Source organism: Sarcophilus harrisii, chromosome 5 (genome assembly GCF_902635505.1).
Source record: "Sarcophilus harrisii chromosome 5, mSarHar1.11, whole genome shotgun sequence".
NCBI classification, from domain to species: Eukaryota; Metazoa; Chordata; class Mammalia; order Dasyuromorphia; family Dasyuridae; genus Sarcophilus; species Sarcophilus harrisii.
This window is the reverse complement of record NC_045430.1, coordinates 256,749,928-256,765,741: the sequence shown is the minus strand read 5'-3', so window position 1 is coordinate 256,765,741 and position 15,814 is coordinate 256,749,928. Positions and strand designations below refer to the sequence as shown.

General features: G+C 34.6%; 1 protein-coding gene across 1 annotated transcript in view; it reads right to left on the bottom strand.

Annotated features, from left to right (window-relative positions):
• The window catches only part of KCNH8 (potassium voltage-gated channel subfamily H member 8), a 381,840-nt gene that overhangs the window by 127,212 nt on the left and 238,814 nt on the right, over positions 1-15,814 (bottom strand). The window contains exons 6-7 of the mRNA XM_003772021.2: positions 11,060-11,217; positions 2,867-3,074 (exon numbers count right to left, since the gene is read on the bottom strand). Of these exons, the coding sequence (XP_003772069.1) occupies positions 2,867-3,074; positions 11,060-11,217 (366 nt within the window). The remainder of the gene's footprint in view (positions 1-2,866; positions 3,075-11,059; positions 11,218-15,814) is intronic.

The following is a 15,814-nucleotide window of genomic DNA, read 5'->3' as shown; positions in this document are numbered from 1 at the left end:
TACAAAACCTTCTGTTCCAAATTTTCCACTCCTTCTCCCCACCCCCTTCCCTAACTGGCAGGTAGTCCAATACATGTTAAATATGTTAAAATATATGTTAAATACATGTATACATATTTATATCTTGCTGCAGAAGAAAAGTTGGATCAAGAAGGAAAATAAACTGGGAAAGAAAACAAAAAGCAAACAACAACAGAGAGAGTGAGAATGCTATGTTGTGTTCCATGGGTGCAGATGGCTCTCTTCATCACTGAACAACTGGAACTGGTTCGAGTCATCTCATTGTTGAAGAGAGCCATGTCCATCAGAATTGAATGTGGTTATCTTGTTGCTGTCTGTAATAATCTCCTGGTTCTGCTCATTTCACTTAACCTCAGCTCTTGTAAGACTCTCCAGGCCTTTCTAAAATCATCCTGCTGGTCATTTCTTACATAACAAGAGTATTCCATAGCATTCATATATCATAACTTATTCAAGCCATTCTCCAGTTGATGGGCATCCACTCAGTTTCAATTTTCTTGCCACTACAAAAAGGGCTGCCAAAAACATTATTGCGCATATGGGTCCCTTTCCCTTCTTTAAGATCTCTTTGGGATATAAGTCCAGTAGTAGCACTGTTGGATCAAAGGAAATGCACAGTTGGATAGCTTTTTGAGCATAGTTCCAAATTGCTCTCCAGAATGGCTGGATGTATTCACAATTCCACCAACAATGCATCGGTGTCCCAGTTTTCCCACATCCCCTCCAACATTCATCATTATCTTTTTCCTGTCATCTTAGCCAATCTGACAGGTGTGTAGTGGTGTCTTAGAGTTGTCTTAATTTGCATTTCTCTGATCAATAATGATTTGGAACACCCTTTCATATGAATAGAAATAGTATCAATTTCATCATCTAAAAATTGTCTGTTCATATCCTTTGACCATTTATTCAGTTGGAGAATGGCTTGAATTCTTATAAGGTTGAGTCAATTTTCTATATATTTTAGAAATGAGGCCTTTCTTGGAATCTTTGAATACAAGATGGTTTCCTAGTTTATTGCTTCCCTTCTAGTCTTGTCTGCATTAGTTTTGTTTGATGTACTATAGCTTCTTGAAACTATTTGCTGAGAATTAGGTAAAATGGAAGCCAAAGGTGAAGGAGTAACCTGAAATAGGCTCAGCAAATCCTCACACCAGATGTGGTAGTTCTTCTTGAACATTCCAAGATCCTAAATAATAATCTTAAGGTTGCTTCTGTCTTTTCTAAAGTACAATCATTAATTTTCTGAATGCAAACATAAGAACTAGTCTAAACAAATTCTGCATACAAAGAGAACTCTGGAGACTGAATGTGGATCAAAGCATAGTATTTTCAGTATTTCATAGTATTTTGTTGTTTCCTTGTTTTTTTTTTCCTTCTTGTATTTTTTTCCCCTTTGGTCTGATTTTTCTTGTGCAGCATGATGAATATGGAAATCTGTTTAGAAGAATTATACACGTTTAACCTATAGCAGATTTCTTGCCCTCTTGGAGGAGTGGGAAAGAGAAATGGGAGAAAAATTTGTATTGCAAGATTTTGAAAAAAATTATGTTGAACATTTTATTTGCATGTATTTGGAAAAATAAAATTCTATTAAAGAAAAAAAAAGAAAAAATACCAGCATTTTAATATTCCATTAATTTTTCTCCATAATGAGCACCCTTTTTATTTCCCACTGGAAGCTTGTTTGGAGAGCATGGTATTTTAGAAATCTTGGACTTTCAGTAATAAGGTGCCTAGCTCTGCGACTTTGGACTCTTATTTCTTGCTTATTTGACCATAGGCAAGTGAAAGACTCAGATTCAGTTTTTCATTTGCAAAGTGGGTATGAATATCTTAGCTTACATTTTTTGCTGGATTGTTGTGAGGGAAGGTTTTGTAAATCAAAAAGCACCACATAAAGATGACTTGTTTTTATAGTTATTGCCTCATCTTTCCAATGGGTACAATGATGTATGAACTATTTTACTAATAAATCAAATGCCTTACTAGCTGTGTGATCCTGCGCAAGTTAATCTCTAAATAGCTCAGTTTCTTAGGCAGAATATTAACACTTACCTTACAGGATAGTCGAACATCAAGTGAAATATTTGTAAAGCACTTGGGACCGTACCTGTCACATAGCAGGTACTTAATAAATGACTATTGCTCCCCCATTGCCTCTTTCCATTATCCCAGACATGATTACATAAATCCACAGTTGTACAATGAGCAAAACATGCCTCTCTGCTTTGTTTTACCACAGGACCAGCTAACCCTTAAAAATATACATTATACATATGTGTATTAAGCATGAAACTTTAAGGAATTACAAGAGGAAATATCCAAGTACCTCATAATTCCATTAATTCTCAAAGCTCCAAAATGAATAAGGCTTTCATTTCTTTGTACCTCCCATCCTTTAAAATACAAAGGAAAAACAGAATAACCCTTTGCTTCAGCTGTTTTGCAAATCCTTTTGTCATTTCTCTCTGACTGAAATCTTTAGAAAGATTGACAAGAGGCCTGTTGCCTAGATAAGATATGATTGCTAGAGTTGCTTCAGGGCCTGCCAAATTGGTGCCACAAGTAAGCATTTTAACACTTCTATAGAGACAATATTAATTTCAAATTGTCATCTTGATTCAAAGGGATTTTCTTTATTCTTTGGTAAGATGATGAGATGTTCCACACATTTCTTTCAGGAGAAATGACATCTTACAGACCAAAGTGAAAATTCAGAATGGAATAAGTTGGTGGACATTTTCTCACTCCTCTGTAATCTGCCGAGAGGCTCAGGCTACCTGAGTTTGAAACTCAAAAATAAAACAGAACAACAGAAGACATGGTGAGCATAGACCCTTACCAACTTCCCAAGACAGAAGGCTGTTCTCTTCCCTCTCCATTTTTCCAATGACGTACCAGATGCACGCCATCCAGTGTGCGAGCAAGGCAAACATGGACATCAGCAGAGTCAGGACAATTGTGCTGTGTTGGGAGTAACGGTCCAGCTTCTGCAGCAGTCGAAGAAGTCGCAATAATCGCACCGTCTTCAGCAGGTGAACAAGGGACACCTAGAACAATGATGAAAAGACCAAGAGATCAACTTCATTCCAGAATTCTTTTAAACCTATTGCTAAAGAGGAGGCACTTGAGCCAAGCATTTGGTTAATTATGTAACACAATTCTATAGGCACTTAACCTCCAGAATAAATTTATGTGTAGGCACATATATACAAACACATGTGTAGCTAAGTGAAGAGTATGTGATTTTTATCATCATGAAGAATTCTTGCATGGGGATTGTTTGTTTTTTTTTATTGCTGAGGCAATTGGGGTTAAGAGACTTGCCCAGGGTCACACAGCTAGGAAGTGGGGGATTTTATTTTTAAAACCAAAGAAGATCACAAATTCTCTCTGACTTAGTAGATAAATGGTCTTAGGAGATAAGAGTTCTTAATAGGTAAGTGGTCTTAGTAGATAGATAGGTGGTCTTAGTAGATAGGTGGACTTAGTAGATAGGTGGTCTTCCAAGTAGTCCAAGGAACAGAGAGGTTCAGGGACTTCCTAGGATCTCACAATTAATAACTATCAGAGGTGATTTAAATCATCTTCTTGATTGCAAAATTAGTATTTTACCCCTCTTGTCTGTCTGTCTCTGTGCCTTTTTCTGTCTTTTGATGTCTGTTTCTCTGTCTTAAAATTGTGATTATCCCCATCTCTTCATATGTCATGAGCTTAAGGCATTTATCTTTCTGGTTGCCTTCCTCTGGACAATCTTTAACCCTTGATTCTTTTCAGAAATATTGATTTCTATTCATACCTCCAATATTATTCAGGATGTCCTCAAAGTCTTAGTGTGGTTCTAAATTTCCAATAATTTAAATACACTCCAAGATTTTTGGAACACCTTTGTACTCAAATGTAAGACTTTATTTATCTCTAATGATATGTGTTCACATAGAGATAGGTTGGTCCATTGAAAGTACTGCTGCATGTGTGAATAAGATTGCATATGGATATTAGCTACTATAATTGTAATGCTTTGGGGTTTCAGGATCACGATACTAGGGAATACCAGGGGAAAAAAAAATCAAAGAGGTACCATGTTACTTGTAACAGAACAAGTATAATAAACACATACATAGTGTGTATGTGTGTGTGTGGGGGGTTTCCTCCTCTATAAAAATATGGTGGTTGGACAGATTATTTTTAAGTTTCTTTTCAAATTTAAGTTCTACAATCCTAAAAAAAAATGTGACCCATTCTTAAGATCTGAATATGATTTTCAAAAACCATGATTTCCACAATATATTAATCACTGCTACCACTGAGGTCTCAGAACCTTCTCAGTCTTCCCCATCCTCATCATGTTTTCAGCAATCCCAAAGTGGAATGGAGTATATTTGTAAGTCTTTGGAAAAGATTAGAACTCTTTGAGCAGAGACTAAACATTTACTTGTTATGGTATAGTGAGTTTCCCTTTTGGAAAAAAAAAAGTTTGGATTAGTAACCCAAACAACCAGCAATCATTCAACAAGCATTTAGTAAAAAAAAAAAAATGCAAGGAAATCAAATGAAGTATGAATGAGAGTTTTCTTGTAACCCCTCTCTTTTCTCATGTATGGATGGAGGGGTGGTATTCTTTCTATGTAAGGCTTGGACTAGTGGTTTCTAAATTCACTTATAACTGTCAACTTTCATGGTTTTGCTAGGTTTAAAGCACATTGAGAATTCTAGCATATAAAGAATCAGGGAAGCCAATTGACAATTGATTAGTCAACAAGCAATTCTTAATCAAAATGTAGGGAAATCAGATCCAAAAGAATGAATGACATTTATCTTACAGCTGCCAACCTTCTAGGCTACAAGCATACAAGAAGTAGTTTTTTTTTCTTATAATATACTATGTAAAATATCTTTTTTCCTTTTAATTTCAGAGCATATATCCATGGTAATATGGTTAAAACTAACACGATTATTTTAATGCCTTTTATGTACCCATAGTGTGCTGGAAGCTTCACATAATAAACATCTGGTCCCTGCCTTCAAGGAGTATCCCTTCTCAGATAAGACAGATATATCATGAACATAGATCAGTATAGGAAAAGTTGTTTACAAAATTTCCCTCTATTATTATTTTTCTCATTTTCTTTTACTTTGAAGCAGGAAAAAGAGAAATGATTTTGACATAAAAAAATAAAATAAGGCTTTTATGCATAAGAACATACTGGAATGATTTTGCAGCAGATTGGGGGATCAGTGTATAGACCAAACAGCAAATATCCTAATTAATTTAATTCTGTCTAAATGGGGATGCAGGTAAAATTATTGAAAAACATCAAAAGGATCTAGGATCACAGGTTTGGAGACAAAGAAACTTCAGAGATCTTTGTGTTCAACCTTCTCATCTTATAGATAAGAAATGATGCCGATAGAGAAGGCACTTTTCCAAGGTCACCTAATGGTGCAGATTGAGGAATTGGGACCCAGATCCTCTTCGATCAATAAATAAATAACCTCAGGATGGGTGAGCTGATTTGAGTAAAATTTTTAAAATGGTTCTTAAAAAGATTGTTAAAAGGGTCTCCAATAGGAGAATTATCAATAGCAGCCTGTTCTGGGAAGTCTCTCACTAGTTTCAGAAAGTTCTGGGACTAATGTAATGGCAGCATTAGGTACATAGCATCATTTCACACCCACATGGAGTTTATCCCTATCTGAAACTGATGGCCATCTCTCATTGTTCTAGGAAAAAGTCCAAGAATCTTTGATGTTACTATTCAGCATCTGGAATGTAGTATTCATGATGGATGATCTTTTCCATTATGTTCTCAGGCTTTTTGAGAAGGAAAGCAGTGCAATGAAAGTCCAAGAGTCTTGTAGGAACTCCTAGTGTGAAAAATCCTTCATGTCTACCAGAAGTCCAAGGGTCATGTAGGAACTCCTAGTGTGAAAAATCCTTCAAATGTTGCAGGTCAGCAATTCATTTATAGCTTATCATCTTGAGTGCTACTGTGATCTGTGGTTAAGTGACTTATCCATGGTCATAAGACTTGTCTCCATCAGAGAGGTGATTTGAACTCGGGTTTGTCCAATCGGCTCTCTAGCTACAGTGCCATGCTGCCTCTTTTATGGCAACAACAATGGTGACTACAATGATGAAGATAATAAAAGCTGGCATTTAAGTACCACTTTGAAATTGCAAATTGATTGACACACAATATCTTATTTTAACCTCAGCCATTCAATGACATCAGGAATTCAGGTTTTAGTATGTTTATTTTCCAACTAAGGAAATTGAGATCTCAAGAGAGTAAAGGGATCGTTAATTCTTTGGATTTGTTTCTCCAGTGTCTACTAATAATGCTTTTCACACAATTGATGGTTAATAAATATCTATTGATTGATGGATTGATTTGGCCAGTGTCACATCACTAGTTAAATGTAGGCAGGAGGTGTTGAGCCTGGCTCTTCCTAACTTCAATCCAAAAGTCTATTAAGGAATTGAATTAGATGCCATTTATTTTATGTCTCTTAATATTTCCTAAGAAAGATGCTTTTTTTCCCCTCATGAATCATATATTCCCTTTGAATGTTTTTTGAATCTCTTTGTAGAGCCTTGTCTTAAGCCATTACTTTCTTCTTTCTGGTACATTATCTAGTCAAATTTTGTATTCAAAAGCACTTTAAAGAAGACTAACAATTCCATGTGCCATTGATTGATATCATCCACTGGATTTCCCCCAGAGTCCTTCCCAGTTGAGTTAGAAGCCTCATTAGAATATGTTGACAATTTCCACTCCCCGACTAAAGAAAAATTCTATTGAATGAGGAATTAACAGATGTTCAGACTGAAAATGGCTGCTCAGTATTCTGGACTGGGCTTCTTAGTTCATTCCAAATTGAACAAAGACTTCTCTGATCATTTCATTTAATAAGGGAACAATGCCAATGAAGACTTGAGAGAGAAGTCATTTCCATGGGGGGTGAGCGGCATTAAGTGACAGTAAAAAAAAGCCCCATTTGAAGTAATGCCAAATAATTTTTACATAGTAATAAAATACATATTGACAAAGATAGCAACAGAATATATTCATAGTCAGAAAATATATGCATGCTTCTCCAGACATTTTAGTGATGATAAAAGCTAGCATTTATTTACCATTTCATGGTTTGCAAAGCATTTCACAAATATCTCACTCTAGCCTCATAGCAACCCTGAGAGGTAGCAAGAAAACTAAAGCATATAGCAGTCACATGACATGTCCGGGGTCACATAGCTTATAATTGTCTAAGGCCACATTTGAATTCAGGTTTTTCTGACTAAGTCTAGAATTCTATCCATGGTGCTACTTATCTGCTGATGGAGGTAGGGTTACATTTTGGGAGACTGGTATGGACCAATGCATGTTGGAAAGAACATTAAAGTCCAGGAGGCCAGATTTTAAATCTTATCTCAAATACTCTTTAGCTGTATATTCTGAGCAAATCCTTTATCCTCAGTTTTAGTTTTACTGTGTACAAAAGGGACTAATTATAATACCTATTTGACTATTATTATGAGGATTAAATGAGATAGCTTCTATGAAGTGCTTTACAACCCTTACAGAACTATGGAAATCATAGCTGGCTATTATCACGAATAATAAACCCAATGAATATAATAATGAAAAAAAGCACACAAAGAAGTAATAGAAGGAAGAAAAGGATGGAAAGAAGTAATCATTTCTACAATACCTACTAAGTCCCAGGCACTATATTAAATGCTTTTCAAATATTATCCCCTTTCATCCTCATAAGAACCCTCAAAGGGAGGTAAATACTATTATTATCACCCCAATTTTATAATTGTGGTAACTGAGAGAGAATCTAAGAGACTTGATTAGGATCATGTAGCTATTAATTGCCTGAGGCAAAATTTGACCTCAGATTTCCTTGACTTTAGGTCCAGGGTTCCATCCATACCATGAATGCTGAATTATCAGAGTGATCAATGTTGGTCCTTGGGAAAAATAATGAAATGTAACTCCCTCCTCTTAGTAAACAGGCAAGTATATATGGGTGCAGAAGTTTTTTTTTTTTTTTTTTTTAATCCATTCCTTTTGCTTAATATTTTACTTTGTAATAAGGTACTTTGTTACACTCCAGTTCTGGAGTAGAAAAGATCAGATGGAAATGATTATCATAAAAATAAAAAAACCAAAAGGGATCAATAAAATTTATTTTTATTATGCAATTATAATGATTACAGTTGACTTTAGAAAAGTGAGAAAATGCCTTTTCCTTGTGGAGGTAGAGCTCTATAAATATTGAAAACCGCATATGCTGTCAGACTGACAATTTTCCTTGGTATTAATGAATTGTTTTCTCATTTCCCCCTTCTTTATTGTTTTTATCTTTGTCATGAGAATGATAGAAGAGGAAGGACATATTTGGTGATGAAAGTGATTTAAAATTTATTTAATATATTGTTTTTAAAGATAAAAAGGAAACATTAAATTTTTTAAAAGATAAATAAAAATAAAGTCCTTTAGGTTATTAACACAATCTTCATATAATTAATCCAGTTTCTTTCTGGAAAAAGGATAAGAATGAAATTTGAAGTCGAGATGCTGAGGAAAGGCAGAAGGAGAATGATGTTACCAAAATTACAATTTCCAGGACACTTCCCAAATCTTATATCTTAATCATGTGGCCTAAGCTTCCTTCCCTCTCACCTTTTCCTCAAAAAATTACTAAGTGGCCTGTGAAGTAGTTTGAATTTTTATTCTCTCTTTTATCTCCCATCTGCCCTTAGCTGGAAAAACTAAATAGCCATTGAATAGATAAGATATCAGAGATAAGATGAAAAGTCTCCAAAGTAAATTCAGTTGATAGCCACAGATATACTTCTACCAACAAGGATTTTGAGAGAATCAGATTTTCTCAGTGTGTAACTTGCTCCCTGGAAAGAAGTTCAAATCTTTTGGAAGCATAAATTTCATTCTTCTAGGCTTGTGGCAGAGTGAGCACCATAGAGGTAAGTGCCCCAATGGTGTTCAAAAGTTCTCCTGATAGTATTTAACTTAATATTTGGAGCTTTTCATGAGTGTTTTTAAATTCCTTTTTCTAGACTTGCTAAACATCATTCCCTTTTACAAATTCAATGTTTCAACCAAACTGGCACCAGTTTGTTCCCCAAAGTTACCACTTTATCTTCCTTCTTTGAGCCTTTATATAAGCAGTTCTACATTTTTGAAATGTACCCCTTCCCATATTAAACTTAGAACTTTTAAGGATCTTTGGCTTTCTTCAAGGCTTACTGAGGTACTATTTCCACTGTTTTTTTGTTTTGTTTTGTTTTGTTTTGTTTGCTTCTGTTATTAGTGTTCTCTTCCTCCTCAATTTTCCTCATTGTGTACATCAACCAATCAACAAACAAGCATTCATTATGTACCTACTATGTGTCAGGTACTATGCTAGGCATTGCTTGTGAAAAAAAAAAATCAAAACAACCTTTGTTCCCAAGGAGATTAATTTTCTCTATAATATTCTTGATTCAATATTGAAACTTTCATTCAAGTTTGAGATATTTAAGTAAAAAGATTTTGAAGATTTGTAGTGTTCTCCTGCCTTCTTCCTAGTAGAATATAAGCTTTTCATGGACTGTTCCATGTTTATATTTATATTCTCAGAGCCTGGCACAGTCTCCTATACAGAGTAAATTTTAGCCATTCTGTTGGATCTAATGTCATTTAATGTTACCTCCTCAAAGGTTTCCATTTTTATAAAGAAGCACCTTAGTTATTTGCAACAATATAAGTAGGATTTCCTACCTTTTTTGGTTTGGAGGGTATCTTTTCAGCATCAAAATATTTGGTGTTTTCCCATGTGAAAGTACTTGTACTATTAGTGCTGGTCAATTAAGAAAATACATAATAACAGAGTGATTATGTTTCTAGTAATGTCTTTAAAAAATATATATATACACACACACATATATATATATGTGTGTATTTACATATATATACACTATATATATGTATTTGTTAATCTCAATTTTATTAAGCACCTAAAAGCATGTTATAATGGATAGGATTCTGAAGTTTAAAACAAGATGGTCAGATGTTGAAATAATAGCTTTGGTATTGGCTAACCATGTGACCAGTTAACTGTTCTTCAGAGCCTTATTTTCTTATCTGTAAAATGGAAATAATAATATTGTGGACTTGCTCTCTCATAGGGTTGCTGTGGAGAGAGATTATTGCAAACCACTAGACTTTATATCAATGTGAGTTGTTCTTAATCCGCTCCAATTGTCACATTACATATTTTGTTAAAACCAAATTAAGAGGCAGCTAGACAGTGCAGAATATAGAGCACCAGGCCTGGAGTCAGGAGAATATGAGTTCAACTCTGGCCACAGACAATTAAAACTTACTACCTGTGTAATCCTAATTGCTTTGTAAAAAAATTAGGAAAAAACAAATTAAGATTTCTCCTTGAGGCCAGGACGGTTTCATTTTTTAAATTTTGTTTATCCAGCCCTTATGCAATACCTAGCACATAAAAAGAAGCTTTATAAATGCCTTTTCCTTGACTTATACATCTAAATGGCAAAGTATGAATTGATTCATGGAGACTTGCAATGACTCAGATTAGCCATCCACAAGTTATCCATACAATGACATTGACTAACATACATTAAATTCTGTGCATTAGATAATAAATTAGAGCTTGGAGATCATCCCAAAGATTATGAAGATGTTGAAATAGAAAAGGTAACACGATTTGATAGTTAGATGTCACATGGGTAAAAGAAAGTGCTGAGATTCAAACACAGTTCACTAACTTCAAAATCAGCACTTCCCACTATAATAAATGTCACCTTTCCTTCCCCACTCTGATATGAAATAAGATTTCAGGAGGGCTGGATGTACAGCATCTACTTTGTATTTGACACTTGGGAAATTTTCTTTCATGAAAGTACAAATCTTCATACCCATTGCACCTTGGATATGAACCATGAAAATGAAAAGACATAGGCAAGCACATGCTAGGAGGGCAATTCACTTACCACAGTGACATTAAAAGCATAGAGGAGGTCAAAGGGCAATGCAGCAATCAGGTCAATGATGAACCATGTCGTGACATAGTGGATGCAAATGGATCTTGCTTCAAATATCACTTGTCCAGATTTGCTGACGTAGGTTGTTCGAAAATTTAAAATAATATCTGGGTTGTGAAGAAAGGAAAGAAAAACACAGAACAGAACTGAAGGAACATGGGATAACTCATTCTTAGCCTTAGAAGGAATCTTAGAAATCATCTGATAAAACCCCATGTTCTGAATGATGATATCTAGAACTAGAGAATTAAAGTGACTTGCCCCATACCACACAGTAAATCACCTTCAAAGCTGGGACTATAATTTAGGCCTTTTAATCCCCCCTCCCCTCCCAATCAGTATTCCTTCTCCTATATCACTTTGCCTTGTATGTCCTTTTTCTAATGTATTATGCTCATCATCCATTAAAGCAAATAAACATTAAGAGTCTGTCCTGCATAATGCATTGTCCATGGTCCTGGAGTCTCCTTAACTGATAGGAATATGTTATGCAAGAACACTTTGATTACTAAATCCTTCTCATGCTAATTTCAAGGTGAATCTGAACATTTTTTTTTTCTTGGATGAAGCAAACACTTTTAGTAATATAGGAATAGACATTTCTAAGATTTGTTACTTTGGTTTCCAAGTGAGTCAGACACAAATCACAAAGCATGAGTTTATCTTGCCCTTCTGACAAACGTATTAAATGACTACTATGTGCCAGGCACCTTGCTAAGCACTGTAAAAATGCAAAAAATAAAAAAAGTAAAAGGCAGTTTGTGCCCTCAAGGACTTGACAGTATATGGGGAAGATAACATACATATAACTACGTATATAAAGGAACGACATATAGGATGAATTTTAGAAAATAATCAATGGAGGAAAGGCAATAAGAAATAAGCAGAATTGGGAAAGGCTTCCTTTGGAAGGTAGAATTTTAGCTGGGGCTTGAAGAAAGATAGAAAAGTTAAGAGGAGGAAATGAGGAGAGAGCATTCCTACCATGGGGTATATAGCTAAGAAAAAATGCCTCCCATTGGGCTATGGAGTGTTTTGATCAAGTAATGGTAAAGAATCCATTATCATTGGATCATAGAATACACGGGAAGGAATAAAATAGGAGATTAGGAAGGTAGAGGAGGACAGTTTCAAAAGTCAATTAGAGGATTTTATATTTGATTCTCCTTTGGTATTGTGTCCAGTATACTTTATTATTTAGTGTAATTATGAATAAGTTACTTTTCCTCCATGGGCTTGAGTGTCCTCATTTGTAAAATGAAAGGGTTGAACTAGCTGGCCTCTGAAGGCATTTCTCGCTCTAAGTTAACAATCTTTTAATCCTTCCCAACTCGATAAATATCAGGAACCAGGATATACTTAGAATAGTGCAACTGACTTCCCTCATTGGGTATCATTTGATTTTGTTCTTTCTGAAATGAAAGGTGATCCCATGAATGAGATGGCAATTTCATATGACAGGTTTCTTATTTGAGCTTTTTTTAGGAAGCATGTGATCAAATAGACACACAGGAATAGAGTAGAGGAGGAACTAATGAAGTATTACTTACCACCTTACATGATTCCTGAAATGAGAAATAAACATACAGTATTTGAAGATGAGAATATGATATAAACACTCGATTCATCTTATATGAACCACTCAGAAAATAAAATCTGAATTGGGTCCCAGCAATAGCTGTGACATTGACAATCCTTGTGACTTTGGGCAAAATCATGTCAATTTTTGGACTCAGTTTCCTTATCTGTGAGAGGTTGGCTTAGATAATTTCTAATATATAATAAGTCCCAATTCTATCAAATTTTGGTTCCAATTCAAGACACTTTTGACAATTATTGAAGAAAAATAGATCTTTCCAAAAGATAAGTAAAGAATTTACTGATATGGTCATATCTCCTTAACATTCAATCAGAATACACTGTACATAATGCAGCCTCAGAGTAAACAAAACAATAGAAAAATTATCTTTTTAAAAAAGTTAACATTTTTTATTTTCCAGTATATTTATTTTCCTTTTTGATCCTCAGAGTGATTTTATGAGATCAATCACAGAACTCTGTAACCTTTGAGATTATCTATTTTAACACTCCTATTTTACTGATGAGAAAACTAGGGTCCAGAAAGAGAAAATGAGTTGCCTACAGTCAGAATCTAATGAGGGGTCCTAATCCTTGTTTTCCCAAATTCTAGTTGAAGACTTCACCCACAGTTGTTGGGCAGGCAGACTGGATGCATAATTATTGCTATATTGAGCAAAGAAACTATAAGAATAAGGACTGAACATGTAATTTCATTAGTATAATGAACTCTTGAGTGAAGGAATGCTCTTTAACAACATATTCTCTGCAATTTATGCTCTTTTGGAACTTCTTAGAGATTTTTACAACAATGAGATATTAAATGACTTTTCCTTGCCCAGATAGTCAGTAGAGGCAAGACTTGAACTTATATATTCCTAGTTTTAAGGCCTACTTTCCATCCCCTGCAAATTGTAAAGCTTGTCTAAGATCAAAGATATTTATTTCATGGAAGTTAGGACTAGACCCATATCTTCTGTCTTCTCATCCTTCAGTAGTTCCATTTGTCATTTTCTTTCTGTGACTTAGGTAAGGTGGGTCCAGATCTGTTAAGTAAAATCCCATGCCAGAAGTAAAGATAGTCCCATAACTCATTATGGGTGTTACATTTTTTTTTAATTAAAATGAAAGTTTTAATTAGCAACCCATTTCCCTCAAACAAAATTTCCTGAATCCTACATTATTACCATCTTTTATTAAGAAACCAAAAATTTGAAGAAAAACAATTTTAAGGCGATTTCCCCCATACAATATAAAGATATGGAGATGGCAAAAGTTAGAATCACTTTCAAAGAAGATTAGAAATAATTAAATAATCTGCTGAGCAAGGGGACTATATAAAGTGCTAATTAGGAAGATTATTTGTTCTCCAAGAATATATTTGTCATTGTCCAGTTTCATGGAAGATGTTCTTTGTAAGGTACAAATAAAAGACAGTCCCATTGATGGTGAGATTCTCAGATGTTGTTCTTTGTAGATAACATCTTACTAATTTGCACTGAGTTCCCATATATTATAAAACCTCCTTAGAGAAACCATGGGAAAGAAATTGGCTTAACTATTCACATGAAGATACCAAGTGGATGAATATATCTCTTCATTCTAAGATAGATTATTTTAATAGGTTGCCTGTCCAAATATATCAATATGTAGATTCCAGAAAAATGCTATGGAACGATCATGATTTGCAACAAGAATTGAGGAGAAGAAATAATAATCTATATTGCATTTGGGAACTTGCCCAGCACTGCCAGTGATCCCAAACTACCTGCCGCTGGGGGGAAAAAAAAAAAAAAAAAAAAAAAAACCATCTCTTTAACACATATTTTCTTGGTGAAGAAAAGCAATTAAAAAACAATATAACCTCACTCTCAGGAGAACTCAAATTATGAAGAATATCCTCATTGTCAGAAGAATGCAAATTATAAACATAATTATGATATGTATGAATAGTAAATGAGTTGTATAGGTCCTATGCAAGAATAAAAAATAGGGCATAGTTCTTATGGAAAAGTAGTTTTTCTTTTACCACAGAATAAGAAGGAAAGTCTCTGTCATATTGGATTGACTCTTTATTGAAGATTCATGAGAAAATATGGATGAGAATTACCATGAATGAGAAGGCAAACTTGTTTTCAGTCAGCAAAGGGAAAGGAATCACTTACTTTGGTTTCTTTTTTTGAGGGAATATGTGATTTTTTTTTTTTTTTGGTTTAGAGATGTCCAAGTATATTCCCTCTAACAATATAAATCAAACAGGTAGCTGTTTTACAACTGGTATCTCAGTTGATATTTCATAATATCTGAAGCAGTTGTAATTTACTTAACATAAAATCTGGCACATGGTAAGCACTTAATAAAAGATTCTTTCTTTCTTCTTCTCTCTTAAAGTCTTCCCAACTTGTTGATGAGCCTGAAAATGTTATATTATATGTTTATGATGACATAGTTAGTGTGTCAAGAGCACAAATTGAACCGGGGTCTTTTTTCTTTTTTTAAATTCTATGGCTTCCCATCTATCCTATCACACTGTTTTGCCTAGTGAAGAACAGGCTTAGAGGACACATTATGCTGCCACTAAATATTTAAAAGGTTGTCATATGGAAGAAATATTAGGTCCTTTCTGTTTAATCCCAGAGGACAGAATTCAGAGAAATGAATGGAAATTGGAATGGAGTGGTTTAAGACAAGGAAACACTTTCTAACAACTAACACTCTCCCAAAGTAGAATGGGATACCTCAGGAAGTAGTGGGTTCCATCTTATTAAGGTCCTGATATGGATGGTCTCATTTATTTATGCATTGAACTAGATATCTCTGAGTTCCCTTTCAGTTCTAAGAATCTATGATTAGGGAAGTCACAATCCAATGTAAGACAACTGTAGAGACTCTGAAATGGATACCTTTATTGCTCCCTTGTTCTTTTCTTTCCTTATCCTCTGACTTTCCCTCACTTCTTTTTTTCCTCCCCTCACCTTTTCCCTCACACTTTATGACACATGATTCTTGGGTGAGGTGTCTGGAGTATAGGATTACCATATCTTCTCTATGGAGGGTCTTAAAAGTTAGACCATGATGATGTCTATGATATAACTACAGTATAGTGGATATAAATTCATTTTTATT